The sequence below is a fragment of the Sminthopsis crassicaudata genome, chromosome 3 (genome assembly GCF_048593235.1).
Source record: "Sminthopsis crassicaudata isolate SCR6 chromosome 3, ASM4859323v1, whole genome shotgun sequence".
NCBI classification, from domain to species: Eukaryota; Metazoa; Chordata; class Mammalia; order Dasyuromorphia; family Dasyuridae; genus Sminthopsis; species Sminthopsis crassicaudata.
The window spans coordinates 82,554,317-82,577,634 of NC_133619.1; the positions used below are offsets into that span (position 1 = coordinate 82,554,317).

General features: G+C 36.0%; 1 protein-coding gene across 6 annotated transcripts in view; it reads left to right on the forward strand.

The window, feature by feature from the left end:
- C2CD6 (C2 calcium dependent domain containing 6) overlaps positions 1–23,318 on the forward strand; it is a 118,738-nt gene that overhangs the window by 22,697 nt on the left and 72,723 nt on the right. For 4 of the 6 annotated variants that reach the window (XM_074299030.1, XM_074299028.1, XM_074299029.1 and 1 more), the window contains 2 exons: positions 17,624–17,675; positions 19,850–19,995. In XM_074299030.1, the coding sequence (XP_074155131.1) occupies positions 17,624–17,675; positions 19,850–19,995 (198 nt within the window). Of the gene's footprint in view, positions 1–14,257; positions 14,345–17,623; positions 17,676–19,849; positions 19,996–22,142; positions 22,164–23,318 lie in introns of those variants that run through there. The other 2 variants (XM_074299032.1, XM_074299033.1) reach the window with 2 other exon arrangements.

Below are 23,318 nucleotides of genomic sequence, written 5' to 3' on the forward strand. Positions count from 1 at the left end.
CATCCCTTTGGGGTTTTGTTCTAATTCTTAATAAGGTAAGGGGAAGGCACTTGGTCCAGGGCAATTGTGTCTCTAACTCCAATTTAGTCAGTTGCTGTTTAATTTCCTTACCCATCCTTTCCACTTTACCTGATGAGGGCAGATGTCCTGGGGTATATAAGTCCCATGATATTTCTAGAGCTTGGGCCACAGATTGGAGGATCGTAGCCATGAAACGGGTGCCTTGGCCCAAATCTATCTGCTCCACAATCCCATACTCCAGAATGATATGCTCAAGGAGTACTTTTACAATTGCTGAGGCAGTTGCCCAGGCAAGGGGAAAGGCCTCCATCCATAAGGTCAGATGGTCCATTACGACCAGCAGATATTTGAGTTTGGTAAAGTCCACCCGTATGCTTTGGAAAGGCCTGATACCAGGAGCCTTCCTCCTTTTTGGACTTGTCATTGGGCCACCCTATTCATTTTCTGATACAGGACACCCGCTGACCAGTTGCCTGCTATTGTGTACAAGCCAGTGCCACAAACTTAGCACCACACAGGCCTTGGACACCCCAATGACTGCCCTGATATAAATGTTGGAGAACATGTCTCATATCTGCTGTGGTCAGTACTTCTTGCCCTCTTTATCCTCCTGAGCGCCAAGGCTTTGGGTTTCCTGCTTCTCTTCTGGGGTAAGGGAAGGTGGAGGCATTGGAGGCAGAAATGCCAAAATTAGCACCATCATCTCCTCCATACTTAGATTCTTCTTCTCCAGACCGTTTTACCGCCTCATCTGCAAAGCCGTTTCTCCTTATCTCCTTATCCCTGCACATGAATCACTGCAACGTTCTTAGGTAACTAACATAAGGTTAGTCAAAATTGGGGCAGCTAGGTGGCACAGTGGATAAAGCACCAGCTCTGAATTCAGGAGGACCCAAGTTCGGATCTGGTTTCAGACACTTAACACTTCCTAGCTGTGTGACCCTGGGAAAGTCACTTAACCCCAGCCTTAAAAAAAAAAAAAAAAAAAAAAAAAAAAAGTCAAAATTTCAGTGACCAATGCCCTGTGTACCAATCCCTTTCCTTTGCTATTTACCATTCCTCTTTCCTCCCATATTTTCCCAAATATATGAACAATTCCCCAAGCATATTTTGAATCCATATATACGGTTCCATTCTCTCCTTCAAGCAATTTTAAGGGCTTGATTTAATGCATATAATTCACAAATTTTGAGCTGACCACTCTTTTGGCAAGGATCCAGCTTGAACCAGAACCAAATCTTCCCCATTAACAAATAGCATATCCATTTTTGCTTTTCCCATTAACTATTTGTGAGGAACCATCTATGAACCATTCAGTGCTTTTCAACAAAGGGAACTCCTACAAATCTTTCCTAATCTTAGTTTGGTAATCAATCACATTTGGACAATCATGTTCAAGGGACACATGTTCTGATAAGAACATGGCTGGATTAAAGTTATGGTCTGGTGAGAGTACCAAATTACCTCTTTCTAATATAATTGCTTCATATTTTAAAATCCTTGAATCAGTTAGCCACCTCCTGGCCCTTTGATTCAGAATTGATCAAACCTGGTGCAGGACACTCACTATTAAACTACCTCCAAAGATTAATTTCCGATTTTCTTCCAAAAGTGCTGTGGCTGCCCTCCCCTTAATTGTGCTAATACTCCTAAAGCCACCCCGTTTACTGTATTTACATATACATGAAAAGCCTTTTCTAAGGATGGTAAAAGTAATACAGGGGCTGAGACTTTCAAAACTTTATTCTCCTTTTGAATCCCATTGCACTATATCAGGCTTCTCTTCCAACAAGTAAGAATATAGAGGCTTAGTTAATAATGCATATTCATCAATCCAGGTTCTACAATACCCCACCAATCCTAGAAATCTCTGGAGACTTTTTCGTCCTAGGCTTAGTAATTTGAAACAATCCCCTCCACCCGTACAGGGTCTAATTTCTTTTTCTTTAAGCTTATAAAATAGCCTAAATATTTTTCCTCACATTTCACAAATTGCCATTTGTCTTGGGAAACTCTTAATCCCTGTGCCCCTAGATAACTTAACAGACTGATAGTAACTTGGGCAAGGTCACTCTTTTTCCTCCCTGCCACAAGAGGATCATCTACATATTGTAAGACTTTTAACAGTAAGAAATTTATCCCCAGAATGTTCACACAATTCTTACATACCCAAGTAGATGTTTCATAAGTTCAACATTATACCAATCATTTTGCTTTTAAAATACCCAATACACAGAAAAATTCCAAACTACATATTGCCATAACAAAAACATTTTCAAAAGGACAAGGGCAAAAACTATTATGCTTGGAGTCCCTTTAAATAATTGGCATCAATATAGTTAATTAAAACTTCCTATTTTCACATAAAAGAACCTGAAAAGTTCTTAAAAACATCATTTAAATTTTTTAAAATAACTCAAACTATAGATCACATTTCTGATCATGTTGTTTAAACAAGAAAACCATTATGTTTCAAAGAAACAAACATTCAGTCAATTAACATCTTGTGAGAGCAGCCTGTCCCTTTAAATGATTAGCCTGCTTTCCCCCCACTCAACTTCAGCAGTTTGGCGGAAACAGGAACAAAGGCCCCTTTCCACTGCTGCCCTTCCCCCCACTCAATTTCCTACACCGGAATTCTTCTCAAGATTTAGGCAATCAGTTAATTTCCTTTCCTTTTCCAACTGATTCCTTCTTGATATCATTCAGGTTTCCAATTTACTCCTATAAATCAATCCTTCATAAATCTCCTGCATTCTCCTCTCCAGTTCCCTTCAGAACTTTTAAGATTCACAATACAGTGTATATCTAGATAACTTCATAAAACATAACTTAACAATTTTAACAAATTACCCAAGAAGTTTCAGAAGGTAACATACTGAATCAAACTAATACAGCTGCTTTTAAAAGTTTTCTTTCTTTCTCTTTCTTTCTTTCCTTTCTTTCCTTTCTTTCCTTTCTTTCCTTTCTTTTCTTCCCTTTTCTTCCCTTTTCTTCCCTTTTCTGCCATATCTCTTCTCAGGGCAATTAGCTTTTTATTGCTGTGGCCATCTTAAGCTTGAATTTTATTGCTCTTTACTCTAGCAGGCTCTGAAAACTCTCCAGCCCAGTTTTTCCTTATTTACAAATTAGCACATCAGGTTAAAAAGTTTAAAATCACAAGCAAGTTTTATACTAAGTACCATTAAAATAACCTATTCCCAAATTTCTTAATTATTGTTCTTACAACTTAACAGAGCTTTTAAATCAGCAAAATAGACTAGGGGCTTTTCTCAGGACCCCTGCCCCTGGAGAGAATGTTTACCTTGAACATTCTTCCCTCCCAGAATCCAAACGGAGTTTCTCAAACTTCCAAGCCTATTTAGTGCATCTCTCTGCTGTCACAGAGAATGCCTAGGTATTCCATGATTTAAGACCAATACATTCTGAGCTACTCTGAAAGAACCACCACTTTGACTGAATCCCAACTCACAACAATTCAGCCTGATATCCTTCCAAGCGTGTAACACAGAGGCTGAACTCTTATCTCTTACAAACTTACCAACTCTTTTAACACAGGACAAAAACAATACAAAGCAGACATACATACAGACACAGTAGAGCTCTTATTTTCATCTTTTACATTTCTTTTTATACCTAGCTACCGTCCTGACAAATTCTTTGGACTGCTTCTATTCCATTTTTACAACTTGGTCTCAAAACAAATTGTCAGCAGAGGTCCTTCGTTACCCTCACGCCTGCAGTCACTGGAGAGAGAAAGAGCCTAAGAGCCTTTCTTAGAAAGTCCTTTTATTGGGATCCATAGCAGTCCACCAAAGGGCTAATCCCTCAGGTCTCCCTCGACCCAGCCAACAGATCCAAGCTCATCTCAAGAGAACAGTGCTTCCTTTTTCAGACTGCTTGCCAGTCCGTCAGGACTCTTATTTCGCCTTTTTGTCTTCAATTCTGCTTTTCAATGAGTATCTCTGCCTCAGGTCTTTTGTCAGAGAGGGAGGGAGGCTACACACTCAGAGCCAGAGACCACGGAAAAAAAACTAGCCGTGGATGCACCTATCCCTGTTTGGGATGTGCAGCTATCTCCTGTAACATGCCCTCCTGGCAGTTACAATTACTAGTCTGTCCTAGGCCCAACAGAGTACCTTTGACCACTGACCTTTGCAGTGTCAACTCTACCCAGCTCACCACCTTTGAGGCCTTCAGAGGTCTCTGGCCATGATTTCTCGAATCTATAGTTTAATAACTGGTAGTGCACTCAAGAATAGCCACGTGTAATCTTAAAAGCCTTTATTATACCTACTCACATAATGCCCTGACTTGTTGGTTCCCTAATGAGCACCTGGTCAGAAGACCCACATGTTCACTACCAAACTCCTTACCTCTTGGCTCTCCATCCACTTGGCTTGGCTACCCCAGGCTGGGGAGCCAGGTTAAAGAGAGCGACTGCTGACTGCAGTGGGCTTATAAAGGGCCTGTGAGGTCACACACACAGCTAATAAGCGAGAGAGTCGTCACCCATTACGAAGCTATCTCAATATGGCCAAGATCCCACCCACAGGGCAGTCCTAATATCCACAGAGATTACTTCCGGGCCACTCAATCTCCTGTTATGCTGTGGTGCCACCCATTTAAAGGGCCCCTACAATTCCCTTCTCTTGTTTTGCGGGAACTGCACATCTCATCAAGCTAAACTTTTAGCACTAGCTATAGTTCACTTGATCCATGAGATGACAGAGTGTTATGCCCAAGGAGGTACAAAGCAGCAGATCAGTAAACAGAAGTATGACAATGAGAACTAGGCTCAACAGTGGCCCAAGTGTTCAACCCATTCATTAAAGTCATATTCAAGGAGATAATAAGCCAAAGAGGTTGGATGCCAATGAGGTAGGATGTCAACACAGAGGTGAGAAGTCAACAAGGTAAAATATCACAATTCTAGTTAACAAATATCAGTGAGGTAGGTTGTCACAATTCTAGTTACATTTATCACAATTCTAGACCAATTCTAGTTTCTCACAATTCTCTATTGCACTTTTCACAATCCTAGAGCCATTCTAGTTTCATGGGTGCACATAAGCAAAGTCATGCCCAGTAACATTGTCTCAATAACAATGGCAGGTGGGTGTGTTGGTTTCTCACCCACTAATTTAAAAGCATAGTCCAACAGAAAGCATAGGGCAAAGCCTCTTCCCAGGCCACCATATGGCAAGTAGCCATGGGAGGAAAAAGCAGGCCCATTGTCCATTTACAGTCTTTATATTGCTTATCACCCAAAACAGTCCATTTCAGCTGCTACACTGGAACTGTCTGCTGTCTCTGGTGTCACAGTCAGGAGAGACATTGCTGCCATCAGCGTCTGGAGGGCTGCTGACATCTGGCTGGTCCCTCTGGGCTGTTGTCTGGTCCTTCTCTTGGATCCCCAGGTCACAAATGTCTCTGGTGGGGATGAACTCTGCTGCTGGATCTGCACCTAGGAAAGAATGTACCCAGGGCCCAACTTGGGCCTTTCCAAATGCCATCCAGGCCTTTCCACATCACAGTGGAAACAAAGTTGTTGTCAAAAAGATTAACAAAAGTTAGACAAAAGTTAGTCAGTCTGTCACTTAGCTGCACTTTCTGTGTATGCCCGAAGTGCATTGCTAAGGTAAAAGGCAAAGAATTTAAAAATGTAAAACCAAAATAATTTAAAAGTGTAAAACTGAAATAGATTAAAAATGTAAAACCAAAATAACTTAAAAATATAAAATCAAAATAGTAATGTAAAATCAAAAGTGTTTAAAAATGTAAAATCAAAATTTAAAAATTGCAAGCAATCACATATATGTATTGCCACATCTTGTGCATATCCCAAAATTCCCTTCTCTTGTTTAGAAGAGAAGATCTTGGGGATATAGTCTGTGCAGTAATGACTTTACTAGTAGGATTATAAGAAATGCCAATGGAATGGGCAAAGTCAAACTCAATGCAAAAACACCTAAAGGCAAAATATTTGTAAACCAATCCATAAACTGTCTTAAATGCATGTGAAATTTCTACAATGGAAAAATGGTTGATCACATGTCTAGCTGCTTCTCCAGATTGGAATGAAGCCATAATGTCCATTGGTCTTAAAACATTAAATTTCAAACCATAAGGGTTTTGTCCTATAGGGAGTATAGGAGAGTGAAAGAAAGATAAGCTGTGTAGCCTTCTGCCATGCTCTAACTTCCTCTTTAGTTATCACAATTTGCAAATATAAGACTCTAACAGCCTGATTGTAAAAATGATTTGAAGGTCCACTCTGAAAATGGACATGTAGGGTATATTTATCTGAGTGCTTTCTCACTCACTCTCGAAGTTCTTAAAAGAACTGATACCTTTTCAGTGGTCTGCCACTCATACAGTTAATGAAAAAAGAACACTCGGCTATATCCCTGAATTCTTTTGCCTAAAAATCAAAGTTTGAGTTTCTGATACCGAATTGTACTTCAGGAGTGTGAATCAATAAATCTGATATTACTTTTCCTCCTGGGTCAAAGATCACACACTGTCTATTTATTTTAGTGATTAAAACAGCAATTTTCCAAACCATTCTAAACATAAATACTGTTTTATAATTACTCGTGGGGGGTTGGGAAATCAAGCCCACCTGTGGAAGTGAAAAATCCACGAGGTAAGAAAAGAGGAGTTCCAACTCTCCAAAGACAATCCTAGCAGTTTTACAAGTATAAAACTCTACTCTCTCTAACTGCAAGGTCTTATCCCTGTAAGGTTTCTTAGAAATTAACCAAACTGTATTTAAAAAAATTTTTCTGATTATAGTCAATACACCACAATTCCTTTTTGCCTTGGGCCATAAAGCCTACTTCAGTCTTTTGAAATGAAGACACAGGAGTTTTAAATGGATTAATGGGCAGTGCTGATGATATTATTGCCCTTCCTTTTCCTCCTCCCCCTTCTCCCTGGGCCCACAAAGGTGAGGCTGAGGGAAGAGGAATTGGAAAATTCCCCAAAGGCTGATTTAAAATCCAACCTGAGCTTTGCACATAAAAAGAACTAAACCTATTCTCAATGGAAGAGTAATAGATAAATTCCTTAAAACAATAATGCAGGAGGTAAACCAACAAAAACGCTAAGAAGAATTTCTCCAACTGAAGTCCATGTGGTTCGTTTATTTCCCTCCTTAGCTTCAGCCACTGATTTGTGTAGTAACTTAGCTTTTTCTTCTTTCTCTATCTCAATCTGTAGTTTAACCTGCAATTCCAGCAACTCTTTTTTAATTGTCGTTCTATTTTTAACTCAACTTCTAGTTGTCGCATTTTATACTCTATACTGTCATACAAACACATTAGCTCTAGGTTGCTCCCTGCCCGAGCTATATTTACTGGGTGTGGGGATATCCTTCTCGGAGCTTGATTACAAGCTTCCTGCTGTCTTCAGTGGTGATCTTTGTTAAAAGATCTTCCATCTGGCTCTTTAACCTATTTATATAAGCATTATGTTCAGCTGTATCGTTGAGCCTGATCCCAGAGTTACCTGGATCCATATTGCCTCTCTGCCTTTCCTCCTAAGTGGCGTTTCTACCGGATCTTTCAGAGTCTTAATTCTGAATATTAAATATTTTCAGAACCTGATAATTCCTGATGCGTCCATGTTCAGGCACCATTTGTAACATGCCCTCCTGGCAGTTACAATTACTAGTCTGTCCTAGGCCCAACAGAGTACCTTTGACCACTGACCTTTGCAGTGTCAACTCTACCCGGCTCACCACCTTTGAGGCCTTCAGAGGTCTCTGGCCATGATTTCTTGAGTCTATAGTTTAATAACTGGTAGTGCACTCAAGAATAGCCACGTGTAATCTTAAAAGCCTTTATTATACCTACTCACATAATGCCCTGACTTGTTGGTTCCCTAATGAGCACCTGGTCAGAAGACCCACATGTTCACTACCAAACTCCTTACCTCTTGGCCCTCCATCCACTTGGCTTGGCTACCCCAGGCTGGGGAGCCAGGTTAAAGAGAGCGACTGCTGACTGCAGTGGGCTTATAAAGGGCCTGTGAGGTCACACACACAGCTAATAAGCGAGAGAGTCGTCACCCATTACGAAGCTATCTCAATATGGCCAAGATCCCACCCACAGGGCAGTCCTAATATCCACAGAGATTACTTCCGGGCCACTCAATCTCCTGTTATGCTGTGGTGCCACCCATTTAAAGGGCCCTTAACAATCTCCCCCAAAGACTCATTCTGGACCGAGCCCCCAAACTGTGAGGGATAGAAAATCCTATCCAAAAATGACTACTCAGAGATCACTCATAGAAAAGCAGAATTATTTATTAGAATCTCGAGCAGACGACCCCATCCTGGTCTTTGAGCCAAATTCACAGCAGGAGAGGACACTTCCTTGAAAATGTTCACAACTTTTATACATTTCAGACAAAGAACCTCCAAAATCTCACCCTCCATAAGTTGTGATTGGTCATACAAATCTGCACCCCGCCCTATTTGATCAGTGGAATGCAGCCGGCAAAGTGATTTACAGCCTCTTCAGCCATGTATATGTTCCCAATCTCTTCTTTGGACAATGGAATGCAGCCTAGGCCTTCATGTGACTGGGGCCTATAGGTCTGATTTACGTTAGCTAGCAGTCTCTGATCAATATGTGCTCAATCTGTAAATTCTTCACCATATCTTACTCCATACATTATGAACTAAAGATTTTATAAGAATAAAGTAATTGAAAATAGTTTATTGCAGAGAATGAGTAAATGTTGCTTATGATTATTATCTAAATGTAGAAAATTTTTAAAAATCCCCCAAATTGGTATGAATGTAGTATTCTATAATATGGTATAATATGGGAGAAAAAAAGCTAATTGTCCTCTAAAACCCACATATAGTACTCTAAATGAGAATTCTTAAATACAGCTTCCTATTTTTTGGACAATTTGGATCAGTATTTGATGAATGATTACTCTATTTATACTTGATGCTTTGAAAAATAGAAAAATACAAATACATGGCAAATTGGGATATTTGCCCTTTGGTTTTTTGTTTGTTTGTTTGTTTGTTTGTCGGAGATACCTTGCCAACAGTTATCATAGAAAATCACAATTAGACATCTGATTCCTAATACTTAATAGGATTGTAGAACTGGAGCTAGAAGAAAATCCAGTTTCCCTGATTTTATAGTTAAGGAAATAGACTTAGGAAAATTAAGTGATAAATACAAAACCAGTCACAATCCCAGTTTATAGTGTTATGTGTCAAAGAGCTGAGTGCTTCATTGACAATAGAAAGTTTAGAAGTGTTTTGCTTCCACTTCAAAAAAAAATGCATACTCTTTATCACCAGGGAATAATAATAGTCTGTGGTATGACTTAATATAGCATACATTAAAAACTGAGTTTGCTTTTGTAGTTGCTTTATCTAACATCTTTTCCTACCTGTTGAATTTGAGGATTGCAATTTTTAATGTCCTTAAAATAATATTTTTGTCTTAGGATTTTAGGAAAGCATTTTATACTCGGTCTTAACAGTCATTAAAGGGTATAATGTGCAGGGTACTTAGATTTTTTTTAATATCATTAGACCTTAACAATTTATCTTTGCATTGCTTTACTTTTTTTATAATAGCTTTTTAGTTAGTGCAAAGTTAGTTTTCAATATTCTCCCTTGCAAAAAACTTTGTGTTCCATATTTTTCTCCCTTCTTTCCCTCACCTCCTTACCCTGAACAGCAAGTAATCCAATATAGGTACATGAATATATATGTCTTGCAGTGCTTTAAGGGAAAGATGAAAACCGTATTTGACAATACATTATTATTATTAGTAGTATTACTTTGACTATGGTTACTATGGAGATCGATCTAGTTTCATACAGTATTAAGTATTAAGTATTTTGAATTAACTATTGAGGTTTCATATACCTATGTTCATTTAACATATACTGCAGTTTTATATAAAAAATATTGCATTATTATAGATAAAAGACTCAATTTAATTTTGGTATTTATCTCAATTTACTGCCTTAGATTTGTTTCCTAAATAGTTTGAATTAATACTTCCACAGCTTCATGGAATCTTAGAGCTGGAACTGTTAGTTAAAATATGGCTGAACTAACATACCCAAAGATTGATTGGGCCTTTTCTTAAAAGCCTCCAGTGAGGGAAAATTTACAGCCTCCTGAGAAATCCTACTAGTAGGTTTTTCCTCTTGTTTAGCCTGAATTTCCATTTTTGCAGTTTGCGGTTTCTACCCATTGCTCCCAATACCTCCCTCTAACATTAATAGAAAAAGTCTGATAACTCTTCCCCAGGACAGCCATCCAACTAGTGAAAGACTGCTATTTTATCTCCCCTATATCTTTTCTTATGTCTAAACCACATCAATTCCTTGCATAGTTCCTCAAGGTGAATGAACTCAAGGTCCTTCACCATTCTAATTACCTTCCTCTTAATATTCTCTAGCTTATCCTTTCTAAAATGTGATGCCCAGAACAGAACACAGTATTCTATATAGACTTGACTAGGTCATAATAGAGTGGGATTTTATCCTAAATTTTAAGGTAACCTTAAGACTGTTAGTTTTTTTTTTTACTGCCATATCTTTTTTTTACTGCCATATCATATTGCTGACTCATATAGAACTTTCAGTCCATTAAAACCTGTAGATATTTTGTAGACAAACTTTTCTAACCATAACTTTTCTTATACTTGGTGACATAAATTTTTTCATGAATTTTTTATTTGATAAGTTTTTTTATTTTCAAAATACATACAAAGATAGTTTTCAGTGTTCATCCCCTTGTGTTCCAAATTTTCCCTCCTTTCCCTTTACCCCCCCTTCTCTAGACAGCAAATAATCCAATAGATGTTAAACATGTGCAGTTCTTCTATATGAAGTCATTTAGTCCAAATGTAAGAATTATAGTTATCTTTATCCCTCTTAATATCTATATTCTAACCCTGTATAAGTATTTTTAGATCCTGACATAGTTAATCTGTTGTTAACTATGTATTTTAACTTTCTTTCACTTGCAGATTTAGTAAGCATGTCATTAATGTTTTTATCCAAGTTTTTGATTAAAAATGTTATGATACATGACTAAGAACAGATGTCACAAGACAATCTACTAGAATTTTTCTTTCAAGGTCACAGCAAACCAGTAAGGACTACTTTTTGAATCCAATCTTTCAACACTTCATAAATCTACTTCATTGTACTATAACCTAGACTACATCTTTTATTATTTTTCATAATATTACCACAAGAGACTTTTATCAAATGTTTTGTTAAAATCAGCTATACATATCTTGTAACATTACCCAATCTGTTGAATTGGGAATAGGGTCGGGTTTCAGAGTTTCTCAGTCTTCCCTATCATTTAAGAACAAATTTCTCTAAATAAATTATTTAATGGTAGCCCATTAAAGAAAAATGAAAGACAAACCTCACATAAAACTTATGCATTTGAAGTCAAGTATATTGAGATGAAATATTGGATCTTAGATCTTAAGAGCCTTGACTCTTGGTCTTGAGAATATTACTACACATGATATTTGTAGAACCATATATAGAGAAATTACATATGTTCAACATATATTGCATCACTTGCCAACTGGGGAAGAAAGGAAAAGGAAGGAAAAAATTAGAATATACAGTTTTGTAGGGGTGAATGTCAAAAATTGTTCATGTACCTATTTTGAAAATAAAAATCTATAATTAAAAAAATGGGGAAAAAAGAATATGACTACAAATTGGACCCCTAAATACTTACTGAGATTTGTTCTGCCAGATTTGTAGAATCTCTGGCTTCACATCTGCTATAGATTCTTCTGATGTTGTGTGCCTAAATCTGGGATGCAAATCCATAATGGTTGGGAACTTCTGACTCTTCCTTATGAACAAGAGAAACTTCACCTTTCTGCGTGACTTATGACATTCCTAATAGCTTCCCTTGCTTCTCAGTGTTGTCTGAGTTTTCCAGGTTTTAACTGTTTGGGGAGACAAGGTGCTATTTAATGCCTTTGTTTCTAAATCTGCCATTTGAGATCTTTTGAGTATTAAAATTCACAAAGGAGGCAAAAAAAAAAAAAAAAAAAAAAAAAGGTAACAAGGGAGAGGGACAGGAGGCTTCTAGCTTATCAAACCACATGCCCTTGAGTTTAAGTGTGTAAAACATTTTATCTGTATATTCCCAGAGCCAAGAGCCCAATCCTTCAACAGATAGCAATTATTTGTGTAACTGTACCTTTTTGGGAATTTAGACTAAACCTTTTTTTGCTGTCTTCTGCAAGAGTAGCAGATGACCAAAACAAATTAACAAAGGTACCATTGTTTAAACTAGATACAATGAGACAATATCCAAACTTTAAAACATGCCATATAGTTACAGTAAACACATTAACATTCATTTAGGTCTTTTGTTTGGTAAATATTAGGGTATCTTTCACCTATAAGATAGATTATTAAATATGTAAAGTGGTACTTTTAAAAAACCCACCATAATGTGTACTAGTCTTGTAATGCCAGATAAACTGAGGCAAGACAGAGATTAGGGTTTTTAATATTTTAATAGTGGAGAATTTGGACTAGCAGCCGAGCAGGATCCATTTCCGCCCCACAGCCAGCTGAATGGGACTCTTGTCTCAAAGCATCCAGCCCTCAGCAAGTAATTTTAGAGACTTTAATAGGGCTCCAGCTGTCAGGGAAACAAAGACAAGGGGAGGGACAGAGCACAGATGAGTGGACATTCCAGGAAAGCACCATAACTTAGTCCTGACAGATTGGGTGTCAAGAAGATGGTAGAGCAGGAGACAAGAAGTCTGAGAACAGGAGTTAACCAGGGATCTGGAGAAGCCATCTGGAGTTTTATGACTCTTTGGAATGTGAGAGTGGCCAGAGCTTCAAAGCCCCAATTCTCTCAGTTCTAATGGCCAGGAAGTGGGGTGGCTAACTCAGAGCATAATAATTCAGGGAAAATGAGGTATTACAATTCAGAGGAACTGAGGCAAGAAAACTGAAGTATTTCAATTTAATAATCCTTACCAGAAAGGGAATTGAAATTAGTCTGACAAACAGTTCTTGATAGAGCCATTTCTTTGTGATAATTTTTTCCTTTTCTGAGAAAGTATTTACCAATCATACTCCTAAAAATACACTTTAGAATTTTATCCAGGAATTGAAGTCAACTTCAATAGACTATAAATTTGTATACTTCACTCTCTTCCCAATTCTTGAAAATTGGGATAATTTTTGCTCTTTTCTCCTCCTGTAATATCTTTCTTGGTCCCCATTATCTTTCAGATATCTCTTCTGGTTCTTTGACAGTATTTAGGAATTTGGATCAGGCTACTAGAATTTGTCAGGGGCAGATAGGTACTCTAAAATTGTCTCCAGTTTTTTATACCACAAAAAGTACTATTGTAAAGTGTTTTTTGTTTTTATAGAAGCATTCTTTTTGTCTTTGGATTCTTTGAAGTATATACCTCAGTAGTTTTACCATGTCAAAGATGATAATACAGTTTAGTGACACTTTAAATATATTACAAATGGTTTTCCAGAAAAGTTGATACGAATCAGAATTTCACTAGCAGTGAATTAGTGTTCCTGTCTTACCATAGCTCCTCCAAAATTTACCATTTTTGTCTTCCATTGTCTTTGACAATCTGGTCTTTTTCTTATTTCCGTTCTATTATCAATAGCACATCCACACTAAGCATTGTCTTCTACTTTTAAAAAATCCTTCTCTTGTTCCTAGTGTAACTAAAAAAATTCCCAACCAACCATTTCAAGTTTTCTTAACTTTCTTTGATAGACTTTGCTACTTATTTAATGGAATATGACACATTTTTTGGTGTGTCTATTACCTGCCATTGCTTTTATCTTATGTACATGTCTTAAAATTTTTTTTTTATATGATGAGTATATTAGGCATCTCCATTGGTTAATTTAAGTAATTCCATTTTCCTAATCTTCAGAACAGTTATTCCTTGTATTTTTCATTCTTGGGAGCTTTCTATCTTTTTTGTGATGACTTCTCATATGAATATTTAATTCATGAGAATTTAATGCTAAAAACCATGATAAAAGACAGATTTTACATGGCACTCCTATATCACAAAGGGTCATTTCCTCCCTTCCTTTTTGTCTCCTACCTCTTCTACTGTAGTAACCAATTTTTCTTGGTGAGAATCAAATCCAGGTTAGTTCGTCCATCTTTTGAAGTTTATCATAACCTATGTTATATTTGCAGGTGGGAGTACAGGGGCTAATCTACCTACTGCTCCTCTAATACCCAGCCATGTAACAGGCACAATGCTAAGAGATCCTTCTGATTAAGGTAATTAGATTAAATCCTGATTATGATGATTACATTTTCCATTCTTCTGCTCTTTGGATAATAAATCAGGGCATAATGCTAATAATAGTAAAAGTTATGGCTCAAAAGTATGAAGGGTTTTCCAAAGACAGGGGAGTTTAAAAAGTATTCAGTGTACAAATATGTACATAGGTAGTTTATTCCTATACAGGAAGAAAATTACTAAGCATAAAAATGATCACCATAATCAGTTATATAATAGGTTTATTCCTATGCATAAAAATGATTACCATAAGCATTACAGAATGATTTTTAACAGAATACAGTAACATAATTATGGTTATAGTCTTTATGGGTTATAGTCTCTTTTTGATTTGAGGATACAGGCCTAAGCCACATCAGATCAGAACACAGTGGAACAATATTATTGATTAGGAATTGGTGGTATTGAACATTATCTAATCAAGCAGTCAAGTTTTATCTGCTGGTCACTTTCTCCATTAGCTACTGGTGCTCTGGCAATGACATAGTCACTGACTCAAAAATTTCCCAGGACACTCAACCCCAGTTGTTCAGTTAACTTTTGACATCCCAGTGGTGAAAAGCAGCTTGGGTAGAGGGCTGCAATGCATCAAGTGTCCAGCATGGTCTCCTATCTTGGGGTAAGAAGAATATTCCTTCTGTTCCAAGTAACTCCCTTTAACTGTCTAAAACTCTGAAAGGACTCTTCTTTGATAATAATACCTTATGAGTACTTACTTGATTGATTAACAACCCTCCCCCCCTACCAGGTCATACTTTTATGTATCCAAACCTTGTTGATCATCATTTTAACCCCATTGCCATACCCAATTGCCAAATCCTCATTCCCACTGTTCATTCTCATCCCAAAGATACACACCTTTTCCATGCCTTTTTTTAAATGCCAGTTTCATAGACAACAAATTTGCTTTCATCTTAAATCTTTTTCTTTCCCACTCTATTTTCGGGCTCTCATTGAGCCTTGGCTCCTTCCTGACTCCCTGGCTGTCCTTTTCATTAATTTCCTGACAACTCAACTGGTCAAGGTGAAGGAATTGGAATATTCCTTGCTCCCCATTGCTACTTCCAAGTTCTCTACCTGCCTTCATCACCCAATGGCTTATCCTCCTTTGAGGTTCAATTAATTCATATCTTCCACCTAGTCAAAATTCTGGATGGTTGTTGTCTACCAACTTACAGGACATACCTCTTCTTTCTTTAATGAGTTCAATATCTTTCCAGTTGCTGTCTTAATACTAGAGGACCTCAACATAAATAATGATAATTCTTCAAATATCCTAACAGTACAATTCTTCAACTTATTTCATTTGATCTATTCCTTTATTCCATCATTCTAAGATATACTGTTCATGTACTCTTAAATTCCTTTTGTGGTCACAATCTATTGTCAGTCTACCTCTCCTTTCATCTTCCAACCCCATATCTTTTTTGTCTACCTTAAGATCTGAATCTCTTAATTCTCTTCTTGGTTGGTGTCCCTGTTCTAGATATACTTTCCTCTTTTCTCCATCTTGATCCACTGGTGAAAAAGTCCAACTTTACACTGCCCTCTTAAATTCCTTGCCCACTCATCTTTTTAAAAATCTTATTTTTTCCCAATTATACATAAAAACAATTTTTAACATTCTTCTCTTTTTGATTTGAGGATACAGGCCTAGAAGTGGTGTACTGAGTCAAATTGTATCCACAAATTTGTAATCTTTGGGGCATTGTTTGTTTCTTTTTTAAAAATTAATTTAATTAATTAATTTTTACAAAAATTTTATGCATAGGTAATTTTTCAGCATTGACAATTGCAAAACCTTTTGTTTCAACTTTTCCCCTCCTTCCCTCCCCCTTCCCCCAAATGGCAGGTTGACCAATACATGTTAAATATGTTAAAGTATAAGTTAAATACAATATATGTATACATGTCCAAACAGTTATTTTGCTGTACAAAAAGAATCAGACTTTGAAACAGTGTACAATTAGCCTGTGGAGGAAATCATAGTCAACTCCCAGAGTTCTTTCATTGGGATTAGCTGGTTCAGTTCATTACTGCTCTATTGGAACTGATATTGGAACATCTCATTGTTGGAGAGGGGCCTCGTCCATCAGAATTGATCATCATATAGTATTGTTGTTGAAGAATATAATGGTCTCCTGGAACTGCTCATTTCAGTCAGTATCAATTCATGTAAATCTCTCCAGGCCTTTCTGAAATCATCTTGTTGATCATTTCTTACAGAACAATAATATGCCATAATATTCATATACCACAATTTATTCAGCCATTCTCCAGTTGATGGGCATCCACTTAGTTTCCAGTTTCTGGCCACTACAAAGAGGGCTGTTGGCATTGTTTCAAATTGCTCTCTAGAATTATTATTTCAATTCATAACTCTATTGTGAGTACATTAGTGTCCCAATTTTCCAACTGCCCTACAACATTTATCATTTTCATTTTCTGTTATTTTAGCCAATGTGATAGGTGTAAGGTGATAACACTAAGTTGTTGTTTGCAAATACAAAAAGAAGAGGTAGTCGTGTTCATATCTGCTTGGAGACTTAATGAGATTCTTTGCCTACCTAACTCTTTGGACTAGTTCCAAACAATTCACAAGCAGAACATCTAGAAAAGAAAATCTAAAAAAACTCATTGAATACTTTTATACATCCTCTGAATCATCAGCCCATCTGACTCTAAGTCTGACATCTAAGTCTTTTTCTGTCTCTGTGTATCTCTCTCTCTCTCTCATTCACTTCAACAATTAACGAAAAGTTTCAGAAATATCTTTGGAGTTTTAAATGATAGAAAACTTTGAGTTCTGTATCAAACAGTATATTTCTATTGACACAGTATCATATAATATCATTCAGCTAATAGAAAAAATTTAATAATCCAAAAAAGTTTTCAAAGTTTTATGTTCAGGAATTTATTTTTAACATGGAGAGTTTACTCATTTCTATAAACATTCAAAACATTGATGAACATCTCATTTTTCCTTTTATCTCCATTTACTTAAATTTTTTACCTGTTTTTTTTTTTTTCCTTAGGGAAAACTAGTAAAATAATTTTATTTTTATTTTATTATATTTATATTACATATTTATTATATTACTTATTTATTTTATATTTTATTTTTATTTTTTACAAGCCAAAAAATGAGAGACATTAACAGAACCACTCTGTATAGAATAAAATAAAAGGAAAAACAGTTGTTATTTTAAATGTGATCACTTAGTAACCTAATGTTTTTGTTTCTTTGATTCTCATAGGTTGGCTGCCTAGCTGTTCACATAAAGAAATGCAGACATTTTTCACCCAGGAGTATCCTTTCTCTTCTTTTATTTAAATGTTTAAAGTAAAATTCAGTTTCTTTTTTCCATTGACAACTCTATTAATTTTTATATCATGGGTAAGCACATTGTTCTTGGGAATAACTCCATACCTTTCTTAAAAAGCCATATACTTTTTTTTCCCAATTTTTTTCTTTTTTTCCTCTTCTAATAATTTTCTTTTCTCCAATTCTTATTCAAAAAATCTGTGCCTTGAAAGATTTGTGGGTGGTATGGAGAGACACTGGAGCAGCTAGGTAGCACAGTGGAAAGAGTGCCAGGCCTAAAGTCAGGAAGACTAGACTTCCTGAATTCAACTCTGGACTCTGACACTTTCTAGCTGTGTAGCCCTTGGCAAACCACAACTCGTGTTTGTCTCAGTTTCCTCATCTATAAAATGAGCTAGAGAAGGAAATGACAAACCACACCAAATCGCTGCCAAGAAAACTGCAAATGAAGTCATGAAGTTGGACATGACTGAAATGACTGAACAATACTTGATAACCAGAAAATAATGTATATATCAAGAGTCATTCCTGTGATCATTAAGTTAAATGTCTCATCAGTAGTTCCAAGAGGCTATAGCAGCCACACCTGGTAAAATTGTCTTGATAGGTTGGCTAAGCAAGATTGAGGGTTAACCAACAGGCCTCAAACCTATCTGTGAGTTGGGGGGGGAATGTCTGCCTTAAGCATGTAAAGACTTCCCTGGCAGAATGGATGGATGAGGACCATTTGTTCCAAATGCCATGAAGGTAATTGAAGCAATTGCTGTGGGGTACTTGAAGCTTGGTCACACACTAAAGACACCTGTTGTCTTGACTTTTGTCTTTCCATAGATTTAGATTACTCTGGGACTAGAGAAAATAAGCTGATGATTGTGCAACTTTGTCTCACATATCCAATTTATGGGCAAGTCAGACATCCTCACCATGTCATTAGTCCTCTTTGAAAAGGAATGATTAACTATACAGATTATATCTCTTCAGGGGAAGCTAATTTTGGTTAATTTAATAGGATCTTTATCTCACCCTTTTTTCCCCTCTTTTCCTTCCCTTTTCCCTTTTCCTTCCCTTCCCTTCCCTTCCTACTCTGTCTCTCTTGTCTTTGTCTCTCTCTTTCTGTGTCTGTGTCTGTGTCTATCTATCTGTCTGTCTGTCTCTATCTCCATGCTGTCTGGAAAAAAGTGCTGGTTGACTAAATTATCCTCTTTTTCAAAGTCTGCTCATTACTATTTTTAATGGTTTTAAAGTAAACTAAATGTATACCTAAAGTGCGGTCATTTAAGTATCATGATTTTTCCATCCTTTTATAATCTACTGAAATTAAAATTCTGTTTGGTATTAAAAGGAATTGTTTTGATCAGAAAAAGCAAAATATAGTTTCATGAATAGAATTTTATTAAGTAACATGATAGACTAGTGCATAAGTATGTATCTGAAATTAATCAGAGTAGAAATTACCTGACAAATTTGACCAATGTACATAGTAAGTCTGGATAATTCAGGCCAAATTATTTCATCCTAAATACTGGCTTATTGCTCTTAACTTTATAATTTCCTTAAAATTATATTATTTATGTTATCAATATTCTTCATCAGTCTATTAAATTATATGTTTAGGTAAGCAAGTAAGCATTTATTTATCACATATTATTGAAAAGGCATATTACTTAGCATTGAAAATATGATCTGCCTTCAAAAATCTTAGATTCTCATAGACACTTTATGAATTAATATGTTGAAAATTTTAACAGGGAATAGTATGTGGAGTCTGATTTCTGTGCACCACCTGTGTTGCTCTATGTAGTCATGGACAAAAAGAGCTATTCTTAACAGATGCTTTTTTTTTTTTTTTTTTTTTTTTGTTACATGTATCAGTTTATATATATATATATAATTTTTTTTTTCCTGAGGCTGGGGTTAAGTGACTTTCCCAGAGTCACCACAGCTAGGAAGTGTTAAGTATCTGAGACCAAATTTGAACTCAGATCCTCCTGAATTCAGGGCTGGTGCTCTATCTACTGCGCCACTTAGCTGCCCCTATCAGTTAATATTTTTTCATTGATTGAAAGATTTTGGTCTGAGTTGTCTAAATAAAGTTGATACAAAATCATTGCTCAATAGCCAAAAAATATGCTTCCTGAATTTCAACATCTATTTTCAGTCAACTTACAGTATTATACAAATTTATTTATTCGCATCACTATAAACAAGATCATGAAATGTACTAAAGCTCATTCCGTGAATTTCAAGAACAACGAGAAAAAACCTGCTGTTAAGTTTGATGAAGTGAAATACTTCTCTGTACAGGTAACATTAAAGTTTTTATTTCAACTAACAAAATGTTTATACAGACTTACAAATAATAAGTATGCTAATCGTATAAATATTCCCTTAGTATAATACTCAAGAGTTTGACCCCAGTACTTTTCTATTTTCTCTCCCTTGATTTTCTTACTCCCATAGCTTTTTAATAGACTCCTACATTAATATAATAGGAAACCCCTAGAGTTTATTGAGTGAAAGGGGCAACAGGATCAGGACTAGGCTTTAGGGAAATCACCTTGGTAGGTGAAAGAAGGATGTATTTGAAGTAGGGAATTCTTAAGGTAAGCAGACCAAAAAGAACTATTGCAGTGGTCCAAGTGAGAGGTGCTAAAGCTCTGAGTGAGGGTATTAGCTGTATGAGTAGACATATAAGAGATATTATGGAATTAGAAATCACAACATTTGACAAGTAATTGGATATATCAAATAAAAGAGTGAAGAATCAACCAACAAATTTATGGAACATATTCTATGGAGCTTCTGGGCAGATATTGCCATACAACTCAATCCCAATAGCATAAGGCAATTTACTATGTTAAAGAACAAAAAGTGATATCGACTACAGTTTATATCATTCACCACCTGCTGTGCTTAATACTGAATAATTCATGAACTAGAGGTATATGAATTCCAAATTAATATTTTGGATTGATGTAATGTAATATAATATAATATAATACTGCTCTTTAATTTTGTCAGATTGTTTAGTATTAGTTCTAAATACTCAGATCATTTTTCACTGTGCAAATCTTTTATCTCTCTAGAAAAAGAAACAGTGCTTTTTATTTCTAAGCCTTGAGTAAAATGCAGAGCTTAGCATTTCTTCAGAACAGTAGGGTTTTATAAAAGTCTAAAGAAATGTGAACTCAAAATAACTTATAAGAAACAAGGTTGTACACCAGTCTAATTAGTAAAGGGCCAAATAGTGTTATTGGTACCATCATATGCGCTCTTCTCACTGCCCTAAGAGTCATGAGCCCCTTCTATATCTTCTCGTACAGCAGTACATCAGAATGGGCTTAGTCTAAATCCTCTGACAGGTTCTCATCGCTTATTTCCTAGTAGATACTCACTGCCTTACCTAACTCTTATTTCCTACTTGTTTTTTATTTTACACTAGTCTGATTTTTCTTGTCTTCTGCATTTTTCCAAAGTTAGGAGTCAAGGGCAGCCCATTTCACTACCAGCAATGGATATATCTCCAAGTATCTTTCCTTTCTTGTGGGTGTGGAGCTGGAATTCTTTTGTGTTTTATCTATCTTGAAATTTAATCCATCAAATGCTTTCAGACTTGTGTTGCCTCCATTATGGTATACACTTGATCTAATAAATTTGACCTTCTTTACTTTGTCTTCTTAGGTTCTATTTCTACTTCCTCATATTATATATTGAGGACTGAGTTGTTAAGAGCCCAAACAAGGTAATTCCATCTAGGTGGCACCATAACTAGAGTGCTAGAATTTGGAATCAAGAAGACCTGACTCCTTGAACTTGATTTCCAGACACTTAGCTGTGGGACCCTAGTAGGTCACTTAATTTCTCTCAGTCTCGGTTTCTTTTTCTATAAAATGGACATTATAGTAAAATCTACTTAACTGGTTCTGAGGATCAAATAAAATAGCATATATAAAATGCTTTGCAATCCTTAAAGTTATTGTTACTATGGCATTATTTTTGATGATAATACATTTATGTAGTACCTACTATGTCCTGAGCTAAGGGCTTTATGATTATTATCTTATTTGATCCTTACAACAACTTTGGGAAGTAGAGATATTTTTATTATTTTCATTTCACAGAGAAGGAAACCTTGAGTCAAACAGAGGTTAAGTGACTTGCCCAGGATTACTATATAGGTTTATAATGAAATCTGTCTTTTTCATCTCTGCTATATCCCTAGCACAGTATTTTAGTGTATGCTTAATAAATATTTATTGGATTGGATCACTCTTGATCAGGCCCTATCTACTGTGCCACCCAGTAATAGCATTTTAGCAAATCTGTTTTTTTCTTCTATTTATTGTCGTCCTTGCAGTTTCATCCATAAATCCTCTTGGAATGATCAGGCCTAATGGAGTCACATGCCAAGCTTTCTTTAAATTAATTTTCTCCTTCCCAACTCTTCACATTTTTGTGAGATTAAAATGCTTGTAAGTCTTTTGCCATTATCCTCGACCCAAAAATTTTGAAAATTCATTTATATTTTAAATACTGTTACTCTTGAAGACCATGTCTCTTTCCTTTTCAAAGAAATCAGCTATTATTTGCAGCAGTTTCTGGACTTTTTTTTTTTTTTTTTTTTGCCTTCTCATTGTCTCCTTATCTAGATTGCCATTTAATTTAACTTCTGTAGGAAAGACTGATAAAAAATTAATGTTTTTTTTCTCTCTCCTTTTCCCATTTTTAAGAGTCATTAACTATTTGAATAGTTCAGTAGTTCATCAGTATGCACATATCCTGATATATCCTGAACAGATATTATGAATGGTCAAAAGTAGAAAAGGAAGAGAAGAGTAGACTCTATTGCACCTGAGAAAATAGGTAGCTTTTTCAACAACGCTTCCTGAGGGGGAAAAAGTTTAACTTTTTAAACATCTGGGTTGTCCAGTGCTTATATCAATTTGTATACATACCACATTTCTCTTAATAGATTATCATGCTAGATTACGCTACTTAATAAATGTTTATTGGATTGGATCTCTTCTGGCTGGGTGATCCAAGACAGCTTCATATAGAAGGTGGTATTTGAACTGGACATTGATAGATTAAGAGAAATGTAGACTCAAAAAAGAGCCTTATAGGAAGAGGAATGGCTTGTGCAAAAGATCACAAGGGATTATGTAAAAATTGGCACATAAGAACATAATAGATGCCCAGGGCATCTTTGTCAGAAAACAGAATCTCTTCTCCATGATTGTGGTCTGTTAATATCACACATGAAAACCAGTTTTCATTGTTTATAAAATGCTTGATGAAGAGACTTTAAATTCATTTAATTTATTATTTAATTTTACTTAATCATAAGTTTAGCTAATTTAATAATATGTTAAGGTGAAATGAAATGAGATTCTAAGTTTAACTTCATGCATTTTGAAAGTGTAGGGTAATAAGTATCGAATGTAGAGTCAGACAACTGGAGTTTGAAATCTATAATGACTTTTATAACCTTGAACAAATAAAGTAAAGTCAAATCAACAAGCATTTATTGAGGCTATGTGCTATGCATTAGGATAAGCACTGGGAATAAGGGAATAACAAAGCAGATAAACAATTCCTGCCCTCACGGAGCTTGCATTGTAGCTATG